Raw genomic sequence first — 24,936 nt, forward strand, 5'->3', positions numbered from 1 at the left:
TTCAAGGCCATGATTTGATATTATTGTATGAAAAAAGTCTTGAGTGACAGGTATGAAAAACTGAAGCCATTTAAGTAGATGGATCCATTAGTAAGTTTGCCAGAGAATAAATCTTAATTCATCTTGGCTCGCCCTCCACCAGCTCAGTGCATAGCAACTTTTTCTCCACCCCTCTGTTAAAAACAGTAAGTTCAGTAAGTTGCTGTTGTATTTGTGCTGTACTAGAAAAAAGAATGGTCTTTGTAGAGACTTTGTAGAAGTCTCTTCCAAACAAGACTTGCTTTTGTCACATAAACTTGCTCGATATCTTATTCCAGTTGTACTACTCATCTTGAAACAAAGCAAAAATTGATATCTCCTATGTAAGGGGAGTTTTATCATAGTATTAGAATAAAGCAAGATCAATTTACAGCTTTCAGAGGCTGCTTATTACTTGGGAACAAATCCAGAGAACAGTCTTACCTCAAGCTATATCAAAATGGATTGCAGACTTTGAGTGGAATGTAGGTTAAACTTATTCTCCTCTTGTTGATATTAGAGCTCAAGTTGCATATGTCCTAAGGTTCCAATGTTAGAGATTAGTAAGGGCTGTATGGCTTTATGTATGCTTGCTTTGAATAGATGTTCTACTAGGAAAGCTAGTTTGTTAGTTATTGTTTGGTATAATAAATCCTATTTCTTGCTGCTGATCTAAGTTGAGAGTCTTGTGGAAAATACTCCAAAGTGCTTTTAACTCACAAGGCATAAACACACAGATAAATTTGCCATGTGTTAGCTGGGCTGCAGTAGCTATTCATGCTTTCATCATCTGGCAAATGTGAAGTAATATGATAAGACCTGCAATGACTGTCGCCTAAAGTTGCTTTACTTCATGTATGATATAACCTAAGAATATGTGTCTAATGAAAGTTCAACAGTGATGTGACAACCTGACTGTTACTGAGACCCATCACAAATAATTTTGTGGTATCATTTGAATCTTTGAGACTTCTTCCTCTTTCCTGCAACTGTCTTCCATCAGGATGTCCAAATGACTCTGCCTCTTAATCTCTTGGAATGAGGAGCATGGGGACATTTGAAGCTGCTCATCAGTTTTAGTCAAAGTATTGTTTGATGTGTGGGGACAAAAGCAATTTGCTTTTAAAGAAATTCTCAAACTCCACTCATCTGAACTCTTTGCAGGGACTTAAAAGGAAGAGACCAAGGAAAAAAGCCTATTCAAAGGGAATTACATGCTGATGTACCTTAAAACAAGACTTTTCTGGGTGAAATGCTGTGTAGCGCTTGCTGTATTGTTTGAATTTTCATTACAGTTTTGGTATTTATAAAGTACATTCTCCATATAATTTTACAGCTTTTTTCAAAGTAGCATGTATTTATTCACTTTATGTTGCTTTAATTCCATAGTGACTGGGGTATTTAATGCTTACAGTGGCCTATGTCCCGTAGTTGAATCCACTCAAGTGGAGCTGTAATTAAGGCATGCTTTTTTTAATCCTTTTGGGATTTTTTCTATGAAAGGTTAACAGATGCTATAAATTAGGCCTTATTTTGGCCCACTTTGTGTTAAAAATTCCATTTTAGAGTTACTTTTTGTAAACTTTCTATGGGCTTCAGGAAAAAATTGTATTGTTAACTGAAATTTGTTAATCCTTCCTTTAGAACAGTCTGGGGTTTGTCGACTCTGTCCATTCATTGTTGTGGTCCAGTGTGATCTGTTATTTAACGAGCACAAAATGTGGCAATCCTCAGCAAAGCAGTCGGTTGTCTGCCTGTTTTAATAGATCTCATACACCTGGTGTGTGGACTTGAGGCTTTTTTTCCTTCTAGGAAGAGATCAGTCTAACAGATGATCTTAATTCCTTAAAGGAGAATAATTCTAAAATTAGATTTCTTGTTTGTGACACTCAAATGTGTATTGCTGTGGATACATATGTGCTTGAGGTTAAACAGTGCATTCAGAAGGGTATCTAATGGGTGAAGGTAAAACAAGGACAGTCTATCTTCTGTGCATCTCAACTGGCTTAACTCTCAACGGAATGCCTCTGCTACTTTAAAAATCAAAGACCTGATCAGCAAAAACTTTGTCCTGTTTCTTTTAGTTCAGCTTTTTATAGATTTCATTTCAAAAGTTCATGCTTTTGGGAAAAAAAGACTTGCCTTCAAATACACAGTCATAAAAGCTTGAAGTATTGTCCTTAGTCCAATGGATAATGCCAGCCAAGGATGCTCTTAACTGCTTTTACTGGTCAAATGAATCCTGTGTTCTCTGGGAGCCTTTAATCTGAAAATAATGCATGATGGATCAGTAGAAATAGGTGAAAAAAAATGCATCTCTTAGATAAATGTGGTGTCAACTATGGACTTGGAGTATCCAGGACTCCTCTGGACACTTTTAAATCATGGGTTTCTTGCTTTGAACAGTCAATATTAGCACAGGCATTTGCGCTATTAATGGGGCTCAGTAGGGAATGATTACTATTGTCAACCCTGCTGAAGCATGAGACATTGCAAAAGCCTTTGTCTGCCTTCACAGGAATGAAAGTAGGGCTAGTAGATTGTGTGATTCTGTAGGAACTGATGAGGTCGTTGCTTCAATAATTGTAGTAGGGCTAGCCTTTGTGTTTGTTAGCACACAGTATTATCCTTAAAAGCCTCACTTTGCAGCAGGGTTTGACACACAACCTATACCATTCAGAGGCCACTAATCCATATTGCCATCATTATACCTTTAGAGACCATTCAGTGCTGGTCACAAAGAGTTGGTGTTTAGCTAGATGAATTTCCTTCACGACAATCCTTCCTATTGCTTTGTTGATACAGGATGACAGAATGGATGAGGTTTGAATGGACCTCTGGAGATCATCGAGTCCAACCTCCTTGGCTCAAAGTAGTGAAAATTGGAACAGGTTGTTCAGAATCTTGTCCAACTGGGTTTTTAATATCTCCAAGGATGGAGATTCCTCAGCCACCCTGGGCAACCTGTTGCAGTGTTCAATAACCCTTATGTGAAATTACATTTAAACCCTTTTTTAGTATATTTCAATTTGTGCCCATTGCCTCTTGTCCTGTCACAGGACACCAATGAGAAGAGCTTGGCTCAGTGTTCTTTACTTCCTCCCCTCAGGTAATTATCTACATTCATAAAATCGTCATGAGCCTTCTCTTCTCTAGGCTTAACAGTCCCAGCTCTCTCAGCCTCTCCTCGTGTGAGAGATGCTCCAGTTCGTCCATCAGCTTTGTGGCCCTTCCCAAACTATCTCCAGTATGTCCATGTGTCTGTTGTGATGAGGAGCCCAGCACTCCAAATGTGTCTCACCAGGGCCGAGCGCAGGGAAGGATCACCTCCCTTGACCTGCTGGCGATCTGGGGGCTGTTGGCCGTCTCTGCTGCAAGGGCGCGTGTGGCTGGCTCCTGTTGCCCTTGTTCATGAAGACCCCCAGGGCTTTTTCTGCAAAGCTGCTTTCCAGCTGTCTGCCCCCCGGCTGCTGGTGTCTGGGGTGGTTTGTCCCCGCGGCAGCACTTGGCGTTGCCCTTTAAACTTCCCGAGATTCATGTGTTGGCAGACGTCTCCTGCCTGTTGATGTCCCTGTGAATGGCAGCGCACCCCTCTGGGGTATCGACTTCTCCTGGTTTTGTGTTACCTGCAAAGATGCTGAGGGGGAGCTCTGTCCCATCACCCACCTTCGTTAACGAGGCCGTTAAACCGTCCTGGCCTGGGTATTGGCACCCGGTGTATACCAGTACGGGCAGGTCTCCAGCTGGGCTTTGTGGCACTGGTCACAGCCCTGTGAGCCTGGCGATTGAGGGAATTTTCTGTGCTCGGAGACCTGGGATTCCTGGGGGCTGCTCTTGCCTGTAACAGCCGAAGCAAAGGTGGCAGTGAGTACCTTGGCCTTTTCCGTATCTCCTGTGGGCGGGTCCTCTGCCCCATTCAGTCATGGAGCCCTAGTCTTCCTGTTGCTGATCATATTCTGAGAAAGCCTGTGAACCATTGTGGAGCATTCTTGATTCTCCTTCTTGCTTTGATCCTTCTTCCTCTTGGGATCCTGTGCTCTAGTATGTCATGGTCACTGCAGCTATGGCTACCCCGACCTTCACATCACTGCCCGGTTTTTCCATGTTTGTACTTGCGATGTTCAGCAAAGTGCCTGCTCTTGTTGGCTCCTTAGTAACCTCTTTCAGGAAGCTGTTATCAGTGCACTCCAAAAACCTTCTGGATTTCTTGTTCCCTATTGTGTTGCCCTTCCAGGAGATAACAGGGTAGTTCATATTCTATGTGAGGACCAGGTGCCTGTAAATGTGAGGCTTCTTCAGTTGTATGAACAAGTTCTCGTATATTTTGTCTTGATCAGGTAATGAGTAGCAGACACCTGCCACAATGTCACCCGTGTTGGTCTGCCCTCTCATCCGTGACCCATAAGCTCTCAGCTGTTTCATCATCCGTTGCAGGGTAGAGCTCCATGCATCCCTGCTGTTCTTCCAAATAAAGGGCAGGTTTCCTTCCTCACCATCCCAGACTGTCCTTAAAGAGCCCATATCCAGCCATGGCAGTAGTTGGTCATGTGAGCTATGCTGCTGTGTCTCAGTGATCCTGTTGAGATCATAGCCCTGCAACTGCACCCAGACCACTAATTCCTCCTGCTTGGTGGCCATGCTGCGTGTGTGTTGGTGTATGGGCACTTCACAGAGGCACCCGGTCATGCTGATTTGCTAGAAAAGGTATCAGAGCTTCCCCCATCATGCTGACCTGCAGGCAGCACTTTATATATGTGCTTACATTTGAGGTGGGGCCCTGGTTAGTTCTGTTTTTTTGTTTACAAGGTCTCTCTTGCCTACATCACTCTGTAGCCTTTGCTTGCCTACCTGGTCTGCCACTTCCCCACCTGGCTGTGGGTTGTAATCTTCCTCCCCTGATGTTGCTGGTATCCTTCTCATGGAGCTGCCCCAACCTGTCAGGAGAAGCCTTTTCATGGAACTGCTGCTGCGTTTTACCTCCTAGGTATTTACAGCTACTACTGCTGTTTTCTCCAGAAATTAAATTACCACTGTGCAGCTTATAATTCCTTAGCCCTTCCTTATTCCCCTCTCATCTTCAGACAGCACTGTTCTTGTACGCTTTGTGCAGAATTGCATATCTTTCTGGGGTTGTAAGAGGTCATTGCCCTAGCTGGTTCCCCATGGTTTTATCTGACAGGGTCGTTTATTTAATCATAGTGCTAGCTGGGGGCGGGCAGAAATCTCTGTCTCCTTACGCTATTATTGTGTGTTAAAATGATTCTAGAAGCTGCTGGACAGCCTGTTCAATTTTATTCCTTTTGCCATTCATGTCTGAATAGTCATTTCCTCACAACCATGTCCTGTGCATTGAAAGGTTTTGGTCGCTTTCTCTTTAAGTAAAGCCTTACTTAAGTATTTTCTTTTCCTTTGCTTTGGAGGGTTATAGTGAGCTCTCACTGTTATCATTTTTGGTTCTTCTCCCTTTAGGCTTCTTAAAATTCTCTGGATATATTCCACTACAGTCTGGATTTCAGCACAAAATATTTGTATTTGTGTCATACAAAGCAATTTTTCCCTTCCCCTCTTTTCCTTCCTTGTCATTCATCAACAAGCCCATCCTTGGATATCAGTACTTCATAACTAATTTTAAACTGGCAAAGCAAAACTTGCTGGGATATCTCACATGACTGAACATTTCGCCAAGTAAGTGTTAACTTTTTCCTCAGATGAGTATTTAATTTTGTTATTGTTTGAAATCCATGGTCACAATTTGGATAAGCTAATGTGTGTAGTTTACCAATGCCTTGAGTACCCTCCACAGCATGCTCTTTTAAACTTTTGATAGTTTTTGTGTCTTAATGGTATGTTGCTCTTTGTTTCAGAATAAGCCTTTCCAAAGGACAGTTGTTTTAAAGTGTTTTCTCAAAAATTAAGAGAAATCAGAAATGAATTTCAAAAGCCATTCTGCATCTCTTGTGCTCAAGTCTTAGTACTGATGATCTTGCTCTGTCTGAGATTGTGCAGGATGTTGGGCAGGGGAGTCCATCTTAGGCTACGTGCTGAGGCAGCAGATTTGTTGCCACAGTGGGGGAGGATTGAAAGGTTTTCCATCAGCCTTTATTTCAGTGACCTTTACCAAGTTAGGAATAGCAGTTGACTAGGAAAAACCTCAACACTCGTTTTCTTCAGTGAGTCCATACGGTTTTCTCTCTGAGTTCTGTAAGCTGAAAAATAAATTGAAATTGAAAAGGTAATATTTTCTGTTTTCAAAATGCCATTTCTGCAAATCTTTGACTTATTGAGCTTCCCACGCAATACATACTTGGAATTTATTAAACTGCTGTACATGAAGAATCCCATGCTTGATGCTTCCAGCAGCTTGCATAAGTGAGGTAGAATAAAAGTTCAAAGTGATGTCAGCATGTGAAATGTTAACAAGTAAAAGCGTGATAAGGTTCTTTAAATATTCACAGGGATTTAATTTTCATCATCTGCTTAATGCAGTGACTACATAGTTTTCACAAACTGTGTTTGCTTATTCTTTCAGGCTGAAGGTTTTGGAACACATGTTGGAAGATGTTAGCTGTGGACACTGGGGTTGTGGAGGAGTGGTTATCAGAGTTCAAGGTAATATACTCTCAGATATTTAGCCAGTAGTGTTTGAATCGCTGCTGGAGCAGTATGCAAGAGTGCTTGATTGCTGTAGAAAATGAAGAAAAATAGTAACCTTGGATTTTGCTGAGATAATGTGATATATACAAATGTCTGCTTGAAAGGATTTTTTTTTTTTTCTTTCCCCTTCTCCTCTTTGGGATTACATACTTCCTGATACAGAGCAGTGGAAATGTATATCGCAGATGAATGGTCTTGGTTTGAGTATGGACTAGACTTGAGTATGGGTTTTGCTCCTGGTCTGCTTAGATACACTGGGAATGTGTTTTCCTATCTGTATAGTGGAGTATGATCTCCTTTGAAGAACTGAAGATAAGAAGTACTGTAAGAGCCATGAATAGTAAGTTTAAATGTACAGCTTCTAAAGGGTTGTTAAAAAGGTTGGATTTTTACCCTCTTCAGTACTGGCAGAAAATCGTTTAGTGTTAGTGAAGAGCTGTTCATGTCAACTGGGCTTTGTGTTCTTTCAGAGTAATACTATATCCTGTAATAATATCCACTAGCTGTGTACAGTCAGTCTTGAGAAAACTCCTTAAGGTATGGATCTGCATACTGCGGAGTTTCACAGTACTGAAATTTCACAGTGGGGCTGCACCTGTGAAACTCTTGTTTTTATCTATTTCCTATCCACTGTCATTACATTATGTATGAAACTGTCTACAAAAGGATAAAATGCAGCGTGTCTTCTCGCAATTTTGCTGTCCTGAAAACATCGTGATTTCCATAGTAAGGATTTCTTTGTGGAAAAAAGTTTATAGTAAACTCTGATAAATAGGAACTTGTAATGGAAAATTGTTGTTGAAATAGCTATTGTATTTTAAAGATAAATATTGCTTTTTCTAGTAGTTGTAATATTTTTATTTCAGACACTGCCAGAAGCATCCATATCCAGCTATGCTACGAACTTGAAAGACAAGAGTGCTTTGATTTCATCTCTTTACAAAGTAATTCAGGAGCCACAGAGTGAAGTGAGTATATCGGGTCTCTCACACAAAATGTCTGACATAACACCAGCAGAATAAAATAAGACCTTGAGTGCTTGTTAATTTTGTTCTAACTACGTGAGCTACAGAACTACATGAAGAGTCTCCGTCAAAATGTTTGTTCTTAGCAATGACATACTACTGTGGCAACAATTCATAAGTTTCGTAACCTACTGATCATAGCTAAGCTTGTAGATCGTACTCAGGGGCTTCAGGACTTGGGTATACAATTGAGAAATATGTTTGAGACTGACTGAATTGTTTCTGTAATTCAGTATCACTTGAATGTGAATCTGTAGCTATCAGAAGCTTGTCTGTTACAACCCAAGAGAACAACGCTAGATAAGTTGCAAACCTTTTAAGTTATTGCTTAGGTTTTGGGTTTTTTATTGTTGTTTTAAATACATACAATATAAATATGCGTGTTTATACAGTGGATGTACCCTTACTGAAATGACAGAAAAAAACTGGGGGGAAGGGGGCAAGTTTGCTCTGTACCTGTGCCAGGAATGGTTCCATACCCCATGACTGCACTTTTTGTAAGGTGTCCAGGTGAGTTCAGAACATGCTGAGCTGGTTTTAGTTGTGTCTTGTTAACTGTATTGTCTCACTTTCTACCGTCTAGCAAACCTGGTGTGTATTATTTTAAAATTGCACTACGTCCTTAATTCCTCTTCTGAAAAGACCCGACATAAGGAACCTTTCCAAAGTTTGAGATGATGCCAGTAGTGGTCAGAGGATAAAATGCTTTCAGTATATACATTTTTAGAGAGAATACTGACAGAGAAACTCCCAGGTTATCCAGCAAAGAAGAAATGTAATTTTACTTTGCTGCTCAGAATGGCATTCTGAGTCATTCCAAGTACTGAGTCAAGCCTGTCTGGTCTTCAGAATGCGCATCAACATCTAAATTAATCTGATGAGTCTTCCTGTTGATAGCCAAATTGATACTTTCATATGCTGTTTGATTTCTTACTACTTCTGGCTATTACTAGGTTTCTCAGGGACCTTAGTAGCAGGGTGGTCAAGGCCCTGCAAATTCTGCTCGAAAAGGTTGTTAGGATAATTCTGGGAGCAAGGTATCGAAGATTTCCCTGTTAGTGAGACTTCGAATTGAAACGAAAAGCCAGTGCTGGCACTCGGTGTTGTGCTGCCTTGGGAGCACATTTCTAAAATCTTTATTTGGGCCCTTCTTTGAGTACCTGTCACTTTGTGGAAAGGGCTACTTGGAGCTTTCCACATTGTGAAAATAACTTATAAACTAGCAGTTAAAAAGACAAGTAATTTCTTTCAATTGTTATTTGAGATCTATTAGCTGCATTGTGTAATGACAACTTACTTTACAGTGTAGGATATGTGCTGTCCTTTATCTCATGTGTGTAATGCAAAGGGGGAGGATTAATGCGTGAACACTACAAATACTGCTGAGATTAAAAACCCCATCTGCATACCTTTGAATATGTGTACTTCTAATGTGATAATTATATGTACCTTAAAATTGTGATTAATCTCATTTTGGGGAATGCATGTGTTCTTTTTTTTTTTAAGCATTTGAAAAGTAATCGTGTATTTTCATCTGTGACTGCATTTTCCTGCTAGTTCATGTTTGCTTTTCAAATGTTTTTTTTTTGAGTTTGCTTTTCCAAAAAAATAATAATCAATTTGTGAGATAAATGAACTACTTCTTTGCTATAGCAAAGAAATATCCAATCCATAGTAGCGTTGTTAGTAAAGACTGTTAGTTACTTTTGAGGTTCCTGGGCCACTGATAGGTGAAAAATGTAATTCAATACAAGGAGAGTCTTCAGTAGATGTGAAGATTTAAAGGACTTTTAATTGACTCAAGAGTCCAACAGTAAAAAAAAAAAAATTCTGAGGTTTGTTTCTTCACAAATTCAAGATTTTTTGCTTTCTACCTAAAACACTATTGCTGTCCTTTTAGATAGTAGCCATGCAGGTATTTGCATTAGGAAATAGGAAGTGTTTGGAGTGCCTAACACATTTGGATGCAGCTTAAAAGGAAGAGGGATGAAATTGCTTGGACATTCTTCTTTCCAGCATTAAAAATTGTTTCAGTCTAGACACCTTTTAGAACTGTTTTTAGTGTGAAACAATATCTTGAAACAGCAACAATCATTAGTGTGTTTTGATATTGGATTGTAGCATGTGGTGGCATTTTGAGGAAGAAAATCTGTTTTTGTACTGATTATGTATTTAAATGTGCTGATATAAAGCTGTCTCAACTGAGATAACGATGTGAACATGGATACCTGTCATAGCTATTTATGTGCCTTTTAAAGTTCAAGCACATCATTCTGAACTGAAACTTCATTAAAGGAAGCATGCAAATTGTGTGAAATGTGTAAGCTGAAGATGGTGGTGTGCTTGTGCTGGTAAAGTTTTCTAGAAGGATCTTTGATATTCTGCTCTTAAAAACTGATGACTGGTTTAGCTTGGCATGATTTTTTTGCCTTTGCTGTAGATTTTTCACAGGTGATATTTCCAAAGAGAAGCTGTGTCTGTCAGAAGCTGAAAGTTCCTCTTTTTTAATGGATCAGATTGGTGTTTTTGTGGGTTTTTTTGTGGTTTTGTTTGTTTGTTTCTTTGTTTTTTTAAGAAGTAATTCGGGACAAAAAACAAAACCTGCTAAGATCCTTTGGGTTTAGAAGTAATTTTGGGAGGTAAGAAATGTTGACTCAACTTTCTTTTTATTCAGGAGGAAAAACTTAGGAAAGCAAGCAGATTTTTTTTCTAGCACGCCCTTCTGGTGGTGGTGTCTCCTTTGCAATAAAAGGAGGAAAATATAGAAGAATGGGTTTCTTACTTTTTTGAAAGCTTGCTCTATTGAAAAACTGAAGGTGTGACCTAGACAAATAGCAGAAGAACTGAGTGTTGTAGTTAGAATAAAATGGAAAATGTGATCTGTGTGTTACTAGCAGTAAAGTACATATATATATTCCAGTTTTTAAGGATTTTCAGAAAGGTGTTGAGTAATACTTTGCTTTCTGAACTGAAGTGCCATGGCAATTCTAATGATTACGATATCTTTTCTCAGTGCAATCTCTAAAATACTCTAAAATGCATGTCTGGTTTGCATTCCATCGTTTTCGGGTGGAAACTTTTGGGGATTTTGTGCAGGAATACATTTCAGTGAAGGTCTGTTACTAGCCTGAACATTCCTGGCTTTGAAATGAATTTAGAGTCTCTGTCTGTGAGTCATGTAGATGAACTGTTAAGACATTAAATCTTGGAGGTAAGAAACAAGGTAGCAAAACTAGTCCTTTAGGTATGTTACATTTGAATCATGTCTTTCAGAGATTTGCAATTGGAGAATGTCACATTTTATGTAATGCCTTTTTTATATACTAGCTGGAGCTGATGAAATGAATTCTAAATAGCTGGAATCTCAGATTTCATTTTGTGAAGTTCACTAATGTAAATGCATCAACTGCCTAGATTCTTTTTCAGGGAGTAGTTTCTTAGATGATAGGGTCCTCCTATTTGTTATTACTTGCAAATAAATCATTTAGAAGATTTAATGAAAAATCCCCTTTTTCCCTTCCCTACCCCACTTTTTTTTTTTTAGAAGAAATCCTTTTACAGTTCCAAACGCTTATTGATGGTTTGCTGTGTTTGCTGCCAAAAAGTATTTTTGTGTATGTGCTTTTGAGTTTTTGCTTGAGAGTTCAGTGTCCAGTTCAGCTGGCTTTGAATGTGCCTACTGATTTTGACAGTATTTTCTACTTGAGTTAGGAAATCTCCTAACTAGGTGACAAAATAAAAACATAACTTCCATACAGGGACATGTGATGACACACTATGTTTCATCTTCTAGTGGAGATAGGTGGTAGCACAGGAATGTGCATTAAATCCAGAAACACAGTGCAAGCTGACTGCTTAATTGTTTTTAAGTCTTTTTTAAACTTGTTCTAGCTCAATGGATTACTTACAGTTCAATATATTACTTCCATTTATATCAGCTTAACAAATTTGATTGTAAAATTGGTCTTGAGGCTTCCCATTTCTGTCTCAAACCTATAAATACACTGAAGTTTCTAGAAGATTTTAATGAGTGGAAAAGTGAACTAATTCTACTGTATACTACCTTATTGTAATACTTTGAATTTGAGTGTTATGCAGCTCTTCTCACTTGCTAGGTAAAAGCTCCTAGCAATTTGTGTGTACACTGTTGGAGCTCTAGAATAGTAAGACCTTTTGTTCAGGTACTTTTCCTGTATATTAGAGATATTGAGGGCATGGTATGAAGTGTGGTGATAAGTATCCTCTATTTATGCCTTTGAGGCTGGACGAAGTGAGCCAAAAATGAGAGAAAGGAGCCATTGGAATTCTTTCTTCACATGGGATGGAAGGCTCTACATTTATCGTCTGAAAGTATGTTATAAAGGATGAAAAGTGTATAAGGTGACTTGGGCAGTTATTGCATTGGTCACTCCTCAATAGCTAAAATGTAACACGTATCAGTTTACAGTCTTGTCCAAAGGATCGATCCACACAAAGTTGCAGTTTCTTGTAATGTTTTATTCATTCACAATTGTAATTTATATTTCAGCTTCTGGAGCCCGTTTGCCATCAGCTCTTTGAGTTCTATCGCAGTGGTGAGGAACAATTGCTACGATTTACGCTGCAGTTTCTACCGGAGTTGATGTGGTGCTATCTTGCTGTCTCAGCCAGCAGAGATTTGCAGAGCAGTGGATGCATAGAGGCTCTTCTCCTAGGAGTTTATAACTTGGTTTGTATTTGCATGTAATTATTCAGGCCTAAAAATGCCAGTGTGCTTTTGGGGGATACTGTGGAGTATTTTACTGGGGAATAATTAACAATTTAGTTTCAGAATTGAAATGAAGTGATTGAGTATCTCAGTTTTGACTCTTCAAATTGGTGTCCGTGTCAGAAATCTGCAACGTGAACTTTCATTCTTTTATTTTGGTGAATATTTTCTCTGCTCTTTTTGTGGTTCCTGGAAAGTGTTAATGCAGTAATGGCTGAAGGAGCCAAAAAAGTCCACTTAATTTTTTTGTTACTTAATTCTTGATATGGTGATTAAACTTACATTCTGCTTGAGAGCTTTTAGAGGTGCTACTTTTGAAGTGGTTGCCTGTATTTTCTGGGGTATTTTGACTATCTTGACTGGAAAACACAAAAAATCACTTTCAACAAATTCTTAGTAGTTGACTGCTGAACAGATTGCTTAGCTTTGAGAAATGAAAAGTCTCCTTTCATTTTGTAATAGCCTTGTCATTTTTTTTATATTTTGTATGAAAAGATACTGTTTATTATTAAATTACTGCTTCGAAGAACAGAATTGTGAAGGAACCATTAAGAGCACCATATCTTAGTTATGCATTTAGTCTTTTTATGGCTATTATAAAAAGCTTAGTGTTATTAGATCCATTGGGATTCTCTTCAGTGTAGTTTGTATGTTCTGGATGTTTTAGGAAGGTTTTTTGGGAAGTAAAACAGTGACAAACTTCAAGTCCCCTCTTCCCATTCTGAAAATCTGGAGAAGGCAGCTCCCATCCTTCTAAAATAATCTCAAGTGTCTTTAGCAAGTGAGTGAAAATATTTTTTCACTCAGGAGTCTACTTAAAAAGACCTGAGCCCTTACATTCAATTCCTCTTTAGGCAGAGTACAGGCTTATGTGTTTTCTGTGTGCTTAGTTGTATCTGAGAAGAAAAACATTCCTGGAAAGTGTTTGGTATATCTTATGCCTTAAGTCAACTCACTCCTCTATTTCCATGATGAAGTCATATAAAATGGTTGACGGCTGTGACTATAATCACTTGTCTTTCTCCTAGAAGAGATTACATTTACAGTTAAGCTTGAAACCAGTCCAGTAACATCTTCTCTTAGCTATGAACAGTTTCTTCCTCGATTAGTAACATAGCCATCCATCTTTAGCTGCTTGGGGTCATAAGAATTTTACAGCAAGCTTCTGTAGGAAGCTGTAGATCAGCCTGATTTTTGGAAACATTCCCCCCCCCCCCCCCCGCTTCTGCTTTAAGATGTATTGAATGCTTAGGCTAAAGTAATGCCATGTTACTGATGCTGACTTCTTCCCCTCTGTTGATGTCATATAAAATTTGTGACTTAAACGATCAAGATGGTACTGTTCTACAGTATACAAGGTTGAAAAGGTAATAGGTGACCTGCTTAGATACTTATTTTCTCTTTAACCAGCTACTTTGTTTTCAAAAGCAAGACAAAAGATGTAGCCTAATACAAATAGTAATCCTTCTGTAAATATGTATAGTGATCTCTTGGAACTTGAGGGAATTAACATGGTCAACAGAGTCCTGCAGCTTCTTACTGAAGGAAATTGAAAAATTAAGTATTGCTCAGAATAATTTTAAATTCACTATGTTGTCAGGGATATGGAATTATTGTGGCTGAACCTTGAGATCATGAACTGGTTTGTTCTGCCTTCAGCTTGGAGACATACAGTGGTAGTGCATGCAGTTGGTACTTTTGGCTTTCCTGGTTGTAGGTATCAGTTTTTTCTAATATGCTTCAGATCTTGAAATGCACTCCTGAAACTTAATTACAAATCTGATTAGAATGAAGAGTCAAAATATTGATATTTTTAGATTTTAAAAGTTTGGATGCAGCCAGTTTCTTTACCCTTCTCCTCCCATATATTGAGGAAGCTGTTTTCCACATGGATATTGAAAATTAAAGTATCAGTGGTTTATGTGGAGAGTGGAAGACCTGTATAACTCTTCAGACAGAACAGCTCTGTATGCCTTTTTGATGCTTCTCAGTCTTCCATTGCTACGTCATATTCTACTTCAAGCCATGAGTTTTAATAATTACTATGTGAAGTTAGTCCTTCAGCCTTCCAAGGCATGGGTTTTAGGAGACACTAAAGCTGCTCTCTAATCTCTACCTTTGGATATATGAAATCTTCTGCTGAAATTTGGGGCGGGGGGAAGAGGGGGGAAGTTCTTGTATGTGTGGTGTTGGTTATTGGTCAGGTCTGCTTTTGGAACTGCTGAAGTTTTTTATTCGAAGTAATTCTGTGCTCGTCTGTGATATGTAGGCACATCTTTTTTTGCCTTGCCCATTAGTCTTCCGCTAACTTACAGGAGTGAGAAGTCTGCCAACATACTGCTATGGTGGTAACTTGCAGAAAAGTAGCTTCTCTAAAGCTTTGCATTCATGCTTCTTTTAACTCCCTTTATAAGTATGGAATTATCAAACTTGGGCTTTTGCAAATACTATGTCTGCTACTATCAAGCCATATGAGGCTGCAATTGTTCCAGAGCTATAATATTTCCAAAACAAATTACTTGTAGAGTCATTACTTGATGGGTAAATAGTTTTCAGAACAGAATTATTGAGCATTAACCTTCACAATTAGCAAATACTGTATAATTAAAAAAAGATAACACTGTTTAAATGTATTGAGATTTCCAGTTAGTTTTTTAAGGTGGACTATGCATGCAAATGCATGTGCCCTTTGCTAAGTCATTTGAATAGTTTTCAGAAACAAAGCAAATGCACTATGATAGAAAGCAAATACAGAGATAATTTCTAGCTCATATCTCTAATTTGTTATAGTATCCCTATCTGTCCCTATAATAATTTGTTGGCTTGCTTTATCTGTTCACCCCTACCTAGCATTTAACATTTTTGAATGTCTGGTTTCTCTAGTACAGTGTAATCATTGGTATCGTCTGTCTTTTTCAGGAGATAGTTGACAAAGAGGGACATAGCAAAGTGCTGAGTTTCACAATTCCGTCTTTGTCCAAACCTTCAGTCTATCATGAAGTAAGTGACGTCTACAACATGAAGTTGTTACTGATCGAGAAAGGCAGTATGCTTTGGGGGCCTCTTTGTTAAGAATAAAAGTGAAAAGTAGCTTTAATGTGCTGCATGATAACATAGGAACATATTTCTCAGTCTTCTGAGTGCTACTAACTGGTCTCTGAGGCCTCTTCAAGACAGAATAGTCGTAACTCCATAATATCCACGCACCAACCATGTCTTTTTTTTTTTCTATTCTGAAGACATATACCCTATCTGGTGTAAAATAACTTCTCAAATCTAAGACAGCTAGGCAGTCAGATAACCTTAAGCCTGTTGAAAATTTATGTACAAATATGGTGATGCTGATTGTTGTCTATTTTCACTTGCTTTGTAGCAAGACTTCAGGCAGACATGTTTTGAATGACCGTTTTTCCTTTAGCCTTCCAGCATTGGCTCCATGGCTCTCACTGAAGGAGCTTTATCGCAGCATGGTTTGTCCAGGGTTGTATACAGTGGACCTCATCCTCAGAGGGAGATGTTAACAGCACAGAACAGGTGAAATTGTATAATAGGATTTTGCTTGAGAATCACTAATATACCTTAACTTCTTATAATTTTTAATATAGTTATAGGCAGAAGGTGGATAGGTATATGCTGTGGTGTATTTTTTTTTTAAACACGTGTAAATGTAGATGCAGAAGAACTAGCAGTGCATATTACTACATGAAGAGGAAAAGCTTACAGAACCAAACTACTCAATTGTCAATTTTATTGAAATGAAATACCAAATCTGTTCAAATAACTCTTGCAAATTTCTGTGTAAACTTGTTTTCTTTTTAAAAATAAAATTGGTAATGTAATTCTAATGTTTCTTGTAAATCCCAGGTTTGAAGTGCTGACTTTCCTTCTGCTCTGTTACAATGCTGCCTTAAGCTACATGCCTGCAGTTTCTCTTCAGTCGTTGTGTCAAATTTGTTCAAGGTAACTTCTGTAGGTTGATTACACTTAAAATAGCATTTTCAACTTGAAATGCAATCAGTTTGAAATTTAAAAAAAAAAAAAAAAAAAAAAGCTTCAGGTTCCCAAAAGCTGCTTGTAAACTTGACTTTTTCATAAGTGTTTACAGCTGCATTATTTGCTTTTAAAGTATCTCTTATGTAACTTTGGGTTGTGATCTCAAAATGTGGAAGCAATGACCTGGCTTATATGCAGTGCTGTTAAGTGGAGAAGTCAAATCACGGGAACTGTTCGCTTTTAATCAAAGTAGTTGTAGGTGCGTTAAGTAAATAAAATCAGAAATGTCTTTAAAATCTTGTAAATTTTGCATTGCAAGCTTACTAAATATATTTGGATGCTGTGCAAGTTGAAACTTTCTTGAAATTATAGTAGATCTTGAAACTAGAAATACATCAATCCTTACAGATACTTTTGGTTATTTCCAAAATCTGCTGTTACTTCAAAAAAAAACCAACCAACCAAACAAAAAAAAAACCAAACCAAAACAAAAACACCCCCCAAAACCCACCTCAGCTTTAATTACGGTGTTTATTTTTGATCCATGTCTTTTTTTCAAAGAGGAAGAACTGGTGGTAAACATGTCTATCTTTAGATTTTGAAAGTGGACTTTGGGTTAAGGAAAAAATTAGAATGCTCTTGTTAACCCAGGAAACCCAAGAGAGGCCTAGAAGTCAACGTTTTACTAGTCATAGTTCCCAGGTTCCTCATGCAAGCAAAACGTAGTAATGGATGTCTGTAAGATTCTCTCCTCTGCAGAGGAGGTGGGAGAGCGTTGGAGCACTTGGCAATATTTACAAGAGTCTTTACAAGAAAGATCTTTATTAGATATGCTGGTCTAAAATTTAAGGTAGAAAACATTTAGAAGCTAAGGATTGTGGACAGGAGACTGATGTTGCTTATTCTGCTTGATTAGGTTTTGATTGTATTTGGGATAAATAATTTTTAAAAAGCTTCCAAAAAAACCCAAGCAGATAACCAGTAGATGCAAGCAAGTCTTTCTACTTCAAAATGTTGAATGTTTGGATACAGAATTATTTGATACTACGCAATTTGACTTTTATCTTAGTTCTTCATTCCCTACTGGTTTTGGCATCCATGTTTCTCTGCTTACTGAAAATCTTGCCCTGACAGCATTTTAGGGCTTCAAGGGACTATGTGTCAGAAGACCAGAATATCATTCAGTATCCTGATTGGATGTGGTACTGACAAAATTCTCAGAAGAATCCATAGAATAACTCCTTTAATTGATTTGAGTAGTGTTGAATTTAGGTTTCTTTTGGAAAATCTGTATGAAAGCAGTCTACAATGAATGTGCTTTCTTCTAGTAAGTCTAATCCAATTTTTATGACTTTTCTAAAGAAGCAAAAGCTTCTAGTACTTCTTATTTACAAACATGAACTGTAAACGTGATAACTGCAGCACAAAATATTTTGTGTGCATCTCAAGTGTTGTAAATCCAGATTTTTTGCATTTGGGCATCTTCAGTTACTAAGTGTCTCTTCATAAGAATATTATCTTACTCTGATATAAAGCAAAGCAGTTCTGCTGATGTCATTTGAGCCTTTTTAGAGGAAGTAACTCAGATTAGAGTAGGGCTTTTAAAAACTAATCAATACTGTCATTAATAGAGTGTCTGTATTAAGCTCTTTTCTATATAACTGTCAGCGTTAACTGATCACATTCCTACTGTGAGTTCACGATTTTCGTCCAAAAATACTTACTGTATCCCTATGTGGTAGCATCTAGTAAGTGCACAAATAATATACATCAGCATAAAAATGACCTGGTTAGATGTTTTTATGTAAACTAGCATTTTTGTTTAAACTGGGCACTTGCTGCTGCCTCCACCCCTCAGGCTTTACGCAACACTGAAATGCTCATTATTTTAGTGGATTATAAGTGTCATCTTTGAGCCAAACCATTGGTAGAAATTATGGACTATCTGCAACTAAAGTGCTGCCTAAGTTGCATAATAATAGCCTCTTTGGGGAGAAAAAGAGGAGGAAAATGAGATGGGGTTTTTGTGGGGGAGTTATTCAACCTAGTTAATTTCAGTAGCTGGCTCATGTGGTTTAAGACTAGGTAAGAATCAGAAAAAACAGTTTTCATGCTTTAACTTTTACCATGTATGGACAAAAAGAAATATGAGAGGATGAATTCATTTGATTCCAACCTCTTAAGCCTATTTAAGAGAAGAGTGAATTTGATTCACTTAACTGGAAGTAAGATTTTTGTTTTAGCTAGCTGTGCATATACTTTGCAGGGGAACACTGTATTTTAAGGTACAAATTTATTTGCATTCTGGTCTCCTAAAAATTAGAGTTTTAAGCCATTTCAATAGTGAGAAACAAATCACAATGCCATCTGAACTAATGTATTCCTAACAATAATAAAATCGGAGTTTAAAATCTAAATGAAAAAGCAAGGAGTACTTAAATAGTCTGTGCTTCTGGCCAACAACAATATCGAATTTAGGGGAAAACTTGCAGTTAGTTACAAATTAACGTGTTTGGCTACTCTTGAAAATCAAAATTCAAAACTGAGCAAAATACATTATTTTTTTTTTTTAGAAATATGATTCTGAATTGTTGAATTGAGTCACTTAAATCTTGGTTTAGGCCAGTCTGAGAAGTTTGTATTTATGGCTGTAAATTTCAGTGAGAATTATGACTGAATACTGATGCTCAGAGCAGCAGTTGACCAACTCTATGAAGTGGCAGCACAAGCCTAGGGTTTATGGAATTACCTTCAACACCAGATGAGTGCATAGAGGGTAGGTATCCTATACCTATAGGTATCTTAACCTCATGAAGTTCAACAAGGCCAAGTGCAAAGGTCCTGCACCTGTGTTGGGGCAATCCCTGATATCAGTACAGACTGAGGGATTGAATGGATTGAGTGAGAGCAGCCCTGCAGAGAAGGGCTTGGGGATAGAGCGCAATATGCGCTTACAGCCCAGAAAGCCAATTGTATCCTAGACTGCGTAAAAAGTGTGGCCAGCAGGTTGAGGAAGGTGATTCTCCCCCTCTGTTCAGCTCTTGTGAGATCCCAGCTGGAGTACTGCATCCAGTTCTGGGGTGCCCAGTAAAAGAAAGATATGGATCTGTTTCATGGACCTCCGGGTCCAGCGGAGGGCCACAAAAATGATCAGTGCGCTGGAACGCCGCTCCTAAGAAAGGCTGAGAGAGTTGGGCTCGATCAGCCTGGCGGAGAGGAGACTCCAGGAAGACCGTATTGCAGCCCTTCAATATATGTAAGGGAGGCTTATAAGAAAGATGAGAGAGGCTTTTTACCAAGACCTGTAGTGACAGGACAAGGGGCAACAGTTTTAAACTGAAAGAGGGTCGATTTAGATTGGACATAAGGAAGGAATTTTTACGATGAGGGTGGTGAGGCACTGGAACAGGTTGCCCAGAGAAGCTGTGGGTGCCCCATCATTGGAAGTGTTCAAGGTCAGGTTGGACAGGGCTTTGAGCAACCTGGTCTAGTGGAAGGTGTCCCTGCCTGTGATGGGAGGGTGGAAATTGATGATCTTCAAATGTCCCTTCCAACCCAAACCATTCTATGATTCTTCCTTTATGAACATCTCATAATGTTTTCGTTTCCTTGCGTGTTGTCACTAGCGTGGCTTCCCGTCTTTCCTGATGAAGTGTTTAAAATCTTTTTTTGTTGATGTTTTTATTGGGACATATGGTGATATCAGCATAAAGAGTCAAATTTAGATCATACTAGGTGCAAAGTACATGCTGGGAGAGTTGCTGAGCCATAGAGATCTTGGGGGCACTGTCTACTTTTTTGTTGGTGTGGGTGTTGTTTGTTTTTTTGGTGTTTTTTTTTTTTTTTTTTTTTAAGTAGCCAAAGCAGAAGATGAATTGTGGGCTAGAGAAGGAGAGGAAAAAAAGTGCAGTAGGTTAATGGCAAAGTTAATATTAATTAATCCTGAAATCTCTGTTACGGATGTAATCTGAAGGGTACTACAATACAATCTTAACTCGATTGTTTTTCTGGAAAAAAAAACAGATTTAAGAGGAGTTTTACAAGCGCTCTGGTATTGAAGCTGAAGAATTGAAGCTTTCTGAGACTAAATCTTCTAGTCTATGCTTTGGAGAAGGAAGTACTTTGATTAATGTCATTAAAGGTCATTCCAGAAGTCCGGTAATAGCCAATGAATTGAATATTTAACTCCCCAATATTTTTTATTTCCAAAATGTTTTGGCTACAGAACCTGATGTGAAATTTAGTTCAGAACTAAATTCTAAAGCTGACTTTTGCTGGATTTTAGAATAGTTTTATGAATGTGACACTTCTGGTCTCTTTGCTTGAAAACTTGTATGCAAATTCCATATTATATGCAATGACACTTATGGTTCTGCCTGGAATATCAATAGTTGCTATACTGATTTATTTCCTTAAGCACCATTTACTTATTTTTTTTGTCTGTTCTGTGGCAAATGCGTGGATTCAGAATGACTTTTACTGGCAGTTTTCTTTCATGTTCCGCTGTAGTGTAAATGTAACAGGCGTGTCTAGGATGTCTCTATTTCGAGGGATTTGCACTCTGCCAGTAGAGGGCATACCCTTCTTCCATAATAAGAAATAGCCTGCTTCAGCTCAGGGTTGTTGATGGATAGCTTCCTGTGGGTCTATTGTAGTTAAAATGTATACTAAACACCTAGTTTTGTAGAGTTCTATACAAAGGTGGTTCTATGTTATTTGCTAATGACAAATGCATAATTTCTTTAGAATTTGTGTCTGTGGATATCCTCGCCAACAAGTGAGAAAATACAAGGGAGTCAACAGTAGAATTCCAGTTTCATCTGAATTCATGGTGCAAATGCTAACAGGGATTTATTATGCCTTGTAAGTTGTTTTTTTTAATATGCAAACAAAATAAAGAAATGTCAGCTTAATTTCTACACTCATTTAGGCATGCTATCTTTGAAATGTTTTATTTTCTAGTGGACAGATGCTGTGTTTAGCAATAAGGTCCTTAGGAAGAGAACATAGTTATCCAACTATTTAGGTGAAGTTATCTATGTCATATTGGGGAAAGAGGGCTAGAACAGCACTTAATAGGTGTAACTGCTGATGTGAAAAAAAAATCTTTTAAAAAACAACTTTTCCAGCCATTGTCTGCTGTCCGCATTTTTGCATGCTTAGTTTTGACATCAATCTCGTTAAGTAAAAAAAGGCCTTATCATTCTTTCTGTGTAATGCTGATGCCATTTACCCTTTGATAGTCATGTTAATGTGTAAAGCTCTTTTATTAACTGAAATAATTAGAGACCAGTAACACAGGAATACTCAAAAGGTGGAGTAATAGTAAAACAATCCTGTTTGAATTTCAGAATATTTCATGACTAGCTGATCAATAACTAATTATGTCATTTTTAAACTGTTCAGGGTGGCCAATGAAAATAAAACTGTCTCCATAGATGCTACTTCAGAACAAGTTCTCTAAATAGCAGGCTTACTGCTAATGAACACAAGTAGTTCAACTCCTCTAAATTGAGCTCTCAAGGAATACTAAATCTGTGAAGGTTATGTGACCAAGAAGGTTCATCTGTTGATATAGATGCTTATTATTATGTATATATTTACCTTTTTAGTTATAATGGAGAATGGGATCTGGCTCGTAAAGCTATGGATGACATTTTGTATAGAGCACAGCTGGAACTGTATCCAGAACCTCTGCTGGTAGGTGTTGTATTTCAACATTTTTTTGAGTGGAACTTTTAGTTTAGGAAATCCTTCTTGTGAACGTGCATGATGCGACATCACACCAGGAACCTAAATCCCATGAGGTCTATGTGGCTGTGCTTGTGTGAATAGCTAGATCTGCAAGTATACACACACACGCACAGGCATTTTCAATGTACTTAGTTATTTTGTCATCTTCCCTAGTGAACAAGCTGTTTTCAGTAGAATGCTTCTAAGTCTTGAAAGCTTAGATGATAGTGTAGAAGCACTCTGAAGTTCATGTTAAGTAATAGCCACATCTTTAAACTGGAAACTTTGTTTCAAAAAGTGGCAGGTATTAAATGTAACTTAGTTCTGAGAGATAATTGCAGCCAGCATCCTATATAACCAGTGCAAAAAGCTAGTGTGCTTTTTGACCTTAAACTGGAATTGTACACAGTATTCTTCTTGGAGTAATAAGAATCCCATGACAGAATTCTTCTAAAATTTGGATTTTCATGTTAAGAACTTAACTGCATCTTATTTGTTCTAGGTTGCTAATGCAATAAAAGCTTCACTGCCTCAGGGTGCCATGAAATCTAGTAAAGAAGGTACGAGATGCATTCAGGTTGAAATTACACCTACTTCATCCAGAATATCAAGAAATGCTGTGACTAGCATGTCTATCCGAGGGCATAGATGGAAAAGGCATGGTAAGAAACACATTTTGCAATGAATTCTCAGCTTTTTACAAGTGTTTGAAATAATATTGAAAACTTTGTTTTTGCACATCTTCATTTCTAGTAAGCAAGCAGCAAGTGCGGATTTTTATTTTCTTAACTGGTGAATGGGAATCTTAAAGCATTTCAGATGAAGCATATTCTTTATTTTCTTAATCATGTTTTTAAAAAAAAAACAAAACCAAAAAAAAACCAAACAAAACCAAACCCTTTTGTTAAAGGGAGCTGTTCAAAGTTATTGATTCTTTAAAGAGGCCAACATTCCTGTTTTCTTCTGGAAAGTAATGTATAGTACCTGAAGCAAAGCAAATATTTAACAACTTTGCCGCAGAATCTCATCTGTTTGAAACTACTTAAACAAAGATTGTATTTAAGGGTAGAGCGATAAATTACTATGTTTTGGTGTCGTGGTTTAACCCTGGCCAGTAACTAAACACAACACAGCCGCTTACTCCCCCCAGTGGGATGGGGTTGAGAATCAGAAGAGTAAAATTGAGAAAACTTGTGGGTTGAGATAGAGACCGTTTAATAGGTAAAGCAAAAGCTGCGCATGTAAGCAAGGCAAAACAAGGAATTCATTCACTGCTTCCCATCGGCAGGCAGGTGTGCAGCCATCTCCAGGAAAGCAGGGCTCCATCACGCCTAATGGTTACTTGGGAAGACAAACGCCATCACTCCAAACGGCCCCCCCTTCCTTCTTCTTCCCCCAGCTTTATATGCTGAGCATGACGTCATATGGTATGGGATAGCCCCTTTGGTCAGTTGGGGTCAGCTGTCCCAGCTGTGTCCCCTCCCAGCTTCTTGTGCACCCCCAGCCTCCTCGCTGGTGGGGTGGGGTGAGAAGCAGAAAAGGCCTTGACTCTGTGTAAGCACTGCTCAGCAATAATGAAAACATCCCTGTGTTATCAACACTGTTTCCAGCACAAATCCAAAACATAGCCCCATGCTAGCTACTATGAAGAAAATTAATTCTACCCGAGCCAAAACCAGCACATTTGGGCAAACTAATATAAGGGCGTCCACAAAGTAGAACACAGGTCTGGACTGAGAAGTAGAAAAAATAGTGTTGAATGTACTGCGAAAGGAGAAACATTATATTCCACTTCTTCTACTATCTTCAGATGAGGAAAGAGCCGCTGGACCGGTGATCAAAATTGGCAATGGCTTGTTCTGCTGGGCTTGTAATTCTGATGACAGGCTAAGTGAGTGAGTGCAGACAAGAATGCTCTTATAATAGGCTCAATAAAGATTTTGAAATAGTATCATAAACATTTATGTATGATGTGTACTGTATGAGCTTTTGTAGTATATGGAAGGTTCGGTTAGAAAAATATATAGAAAAATACAAGTTACTTGTAAAGGACCGAGAGGTAATTCAGGTAAGTGTTGAGAAAATTATTTGTAAATGTGCTGGTAGAAGATGACTTTCCAATAATGATAGAGCTTTCTGAGCAGTAATGGTACACATTGGTGGTAGTAGTACCAATAGTAAGCTGCCAGAGGGGGTGAGGAGCAAAGAACGGTAAAATAACCAAACTTCAATTGATTAAAAACTGCTTAAAACTGTCAGACAAAGCTGAGGAGAAAAACATTAGTGTCTTTAACTTGAGTGAGGTCCAGTGGCAAGTTATTACTGAACTCTCAAGACTGCTAAGGACTATTTTAGTCTTTATTATTTATTTTCCTTTCTTCAGGCTTACAGTTGTTAAGCAGGGATTATTGACCAAGTGCAAGAAACCTGTATGATAGCTCAGCTTTTAAATGGATAAATGCCCTCTGAAGCTTGGCAATTTTGTCAGCTATTATTTTTGAGTGGTTCTGATGCTTGTTCAAATGAGGTGGTGGAGGGGAACACGGATCAGGGATACTGCGTGCTAGTTCATTCAGAGGAATTGCAAGTGTATTAAAATAAACATCCCTTTTGTCTTTGCATTTACAGAAAAAATGAAATAAAAATGTTACAGAGTCAGTATTGGAACCATCCTTATAAGAATGAAAATTTTTCAGCAAATTTTTCAGCAAATACAGAAATCTAGACGTTTTTACAATTATTGCCTTCTTGCAGAGGGTGCTGCTT

General features: G+C 38.1%; 1 protein-coding gene across 1 annotated transcript in view; it reads left to right on the top strand.

Moving 5' to 3' along the window:
- HYCC1 (hyccin PI4KA lipid kinase complex subunit 1) overlaps nucleotides 1-24,936 on the top strand; it is a 51,195-nt gene that overhangs the window by 14,931 nt on the left and 11,328 nt on the right. The window contains exons 2-10 of the mRNA XM_082328599.1: nucleotides 6,548-6,627; nucleotides 7,539-7,640; nucleotides 12,226-12,405; nucleotides 15,364-15,444; nucleotides 15,863-15,978; nucleotides 16,309-16,404; nucleotides 21,184-21,300; nucleotides 22,050-22,137; nucleotides 22,673-22,832. Coding sequence (XP_082184725.1) covers nucleotides 6,577-6,627; nucleotides 7,539-7,640; nucleotides 12,226-12,405; nucleotides 15,364-15,444; nucleotides 15,863-15,978; nucleotides 16,309-16,404; nucleotides 21,184-21,300; nucleotides 22,050-22,137; nucleotides 22,673-22,832 — 991 coding nt within the window. The 5' untranslated portion in view covers nucleotides 6,548-6,576. The remainder of the gene's footprint in view (nucleotides 1-6,547; nucleotides 6,628-7,538; nucleotides 7,641-12,225; nucleotides 12,406-15,363; nucleotides 15,445-15,862; nucleotides 15,979-16,308; nucleotides 16,405-21,183; nucleotides 21,301-22,049; nucleotides 22,138-22,672; nucleotides 22,833-24,936) is intronic.

This window comes from Platalea leucorodia (genome assembly GCF_965183815.1).
Source record: "Platalea leucorodia genome assembly, chromosome: 1".
Classification (NCBI taxonomy): domain Eukaryota; kingdom Metazoa; phylum Chordata; class Aves; order Pelecaniformes; family Threskiornithidae; genus Platalea; species Platalea leucorodia.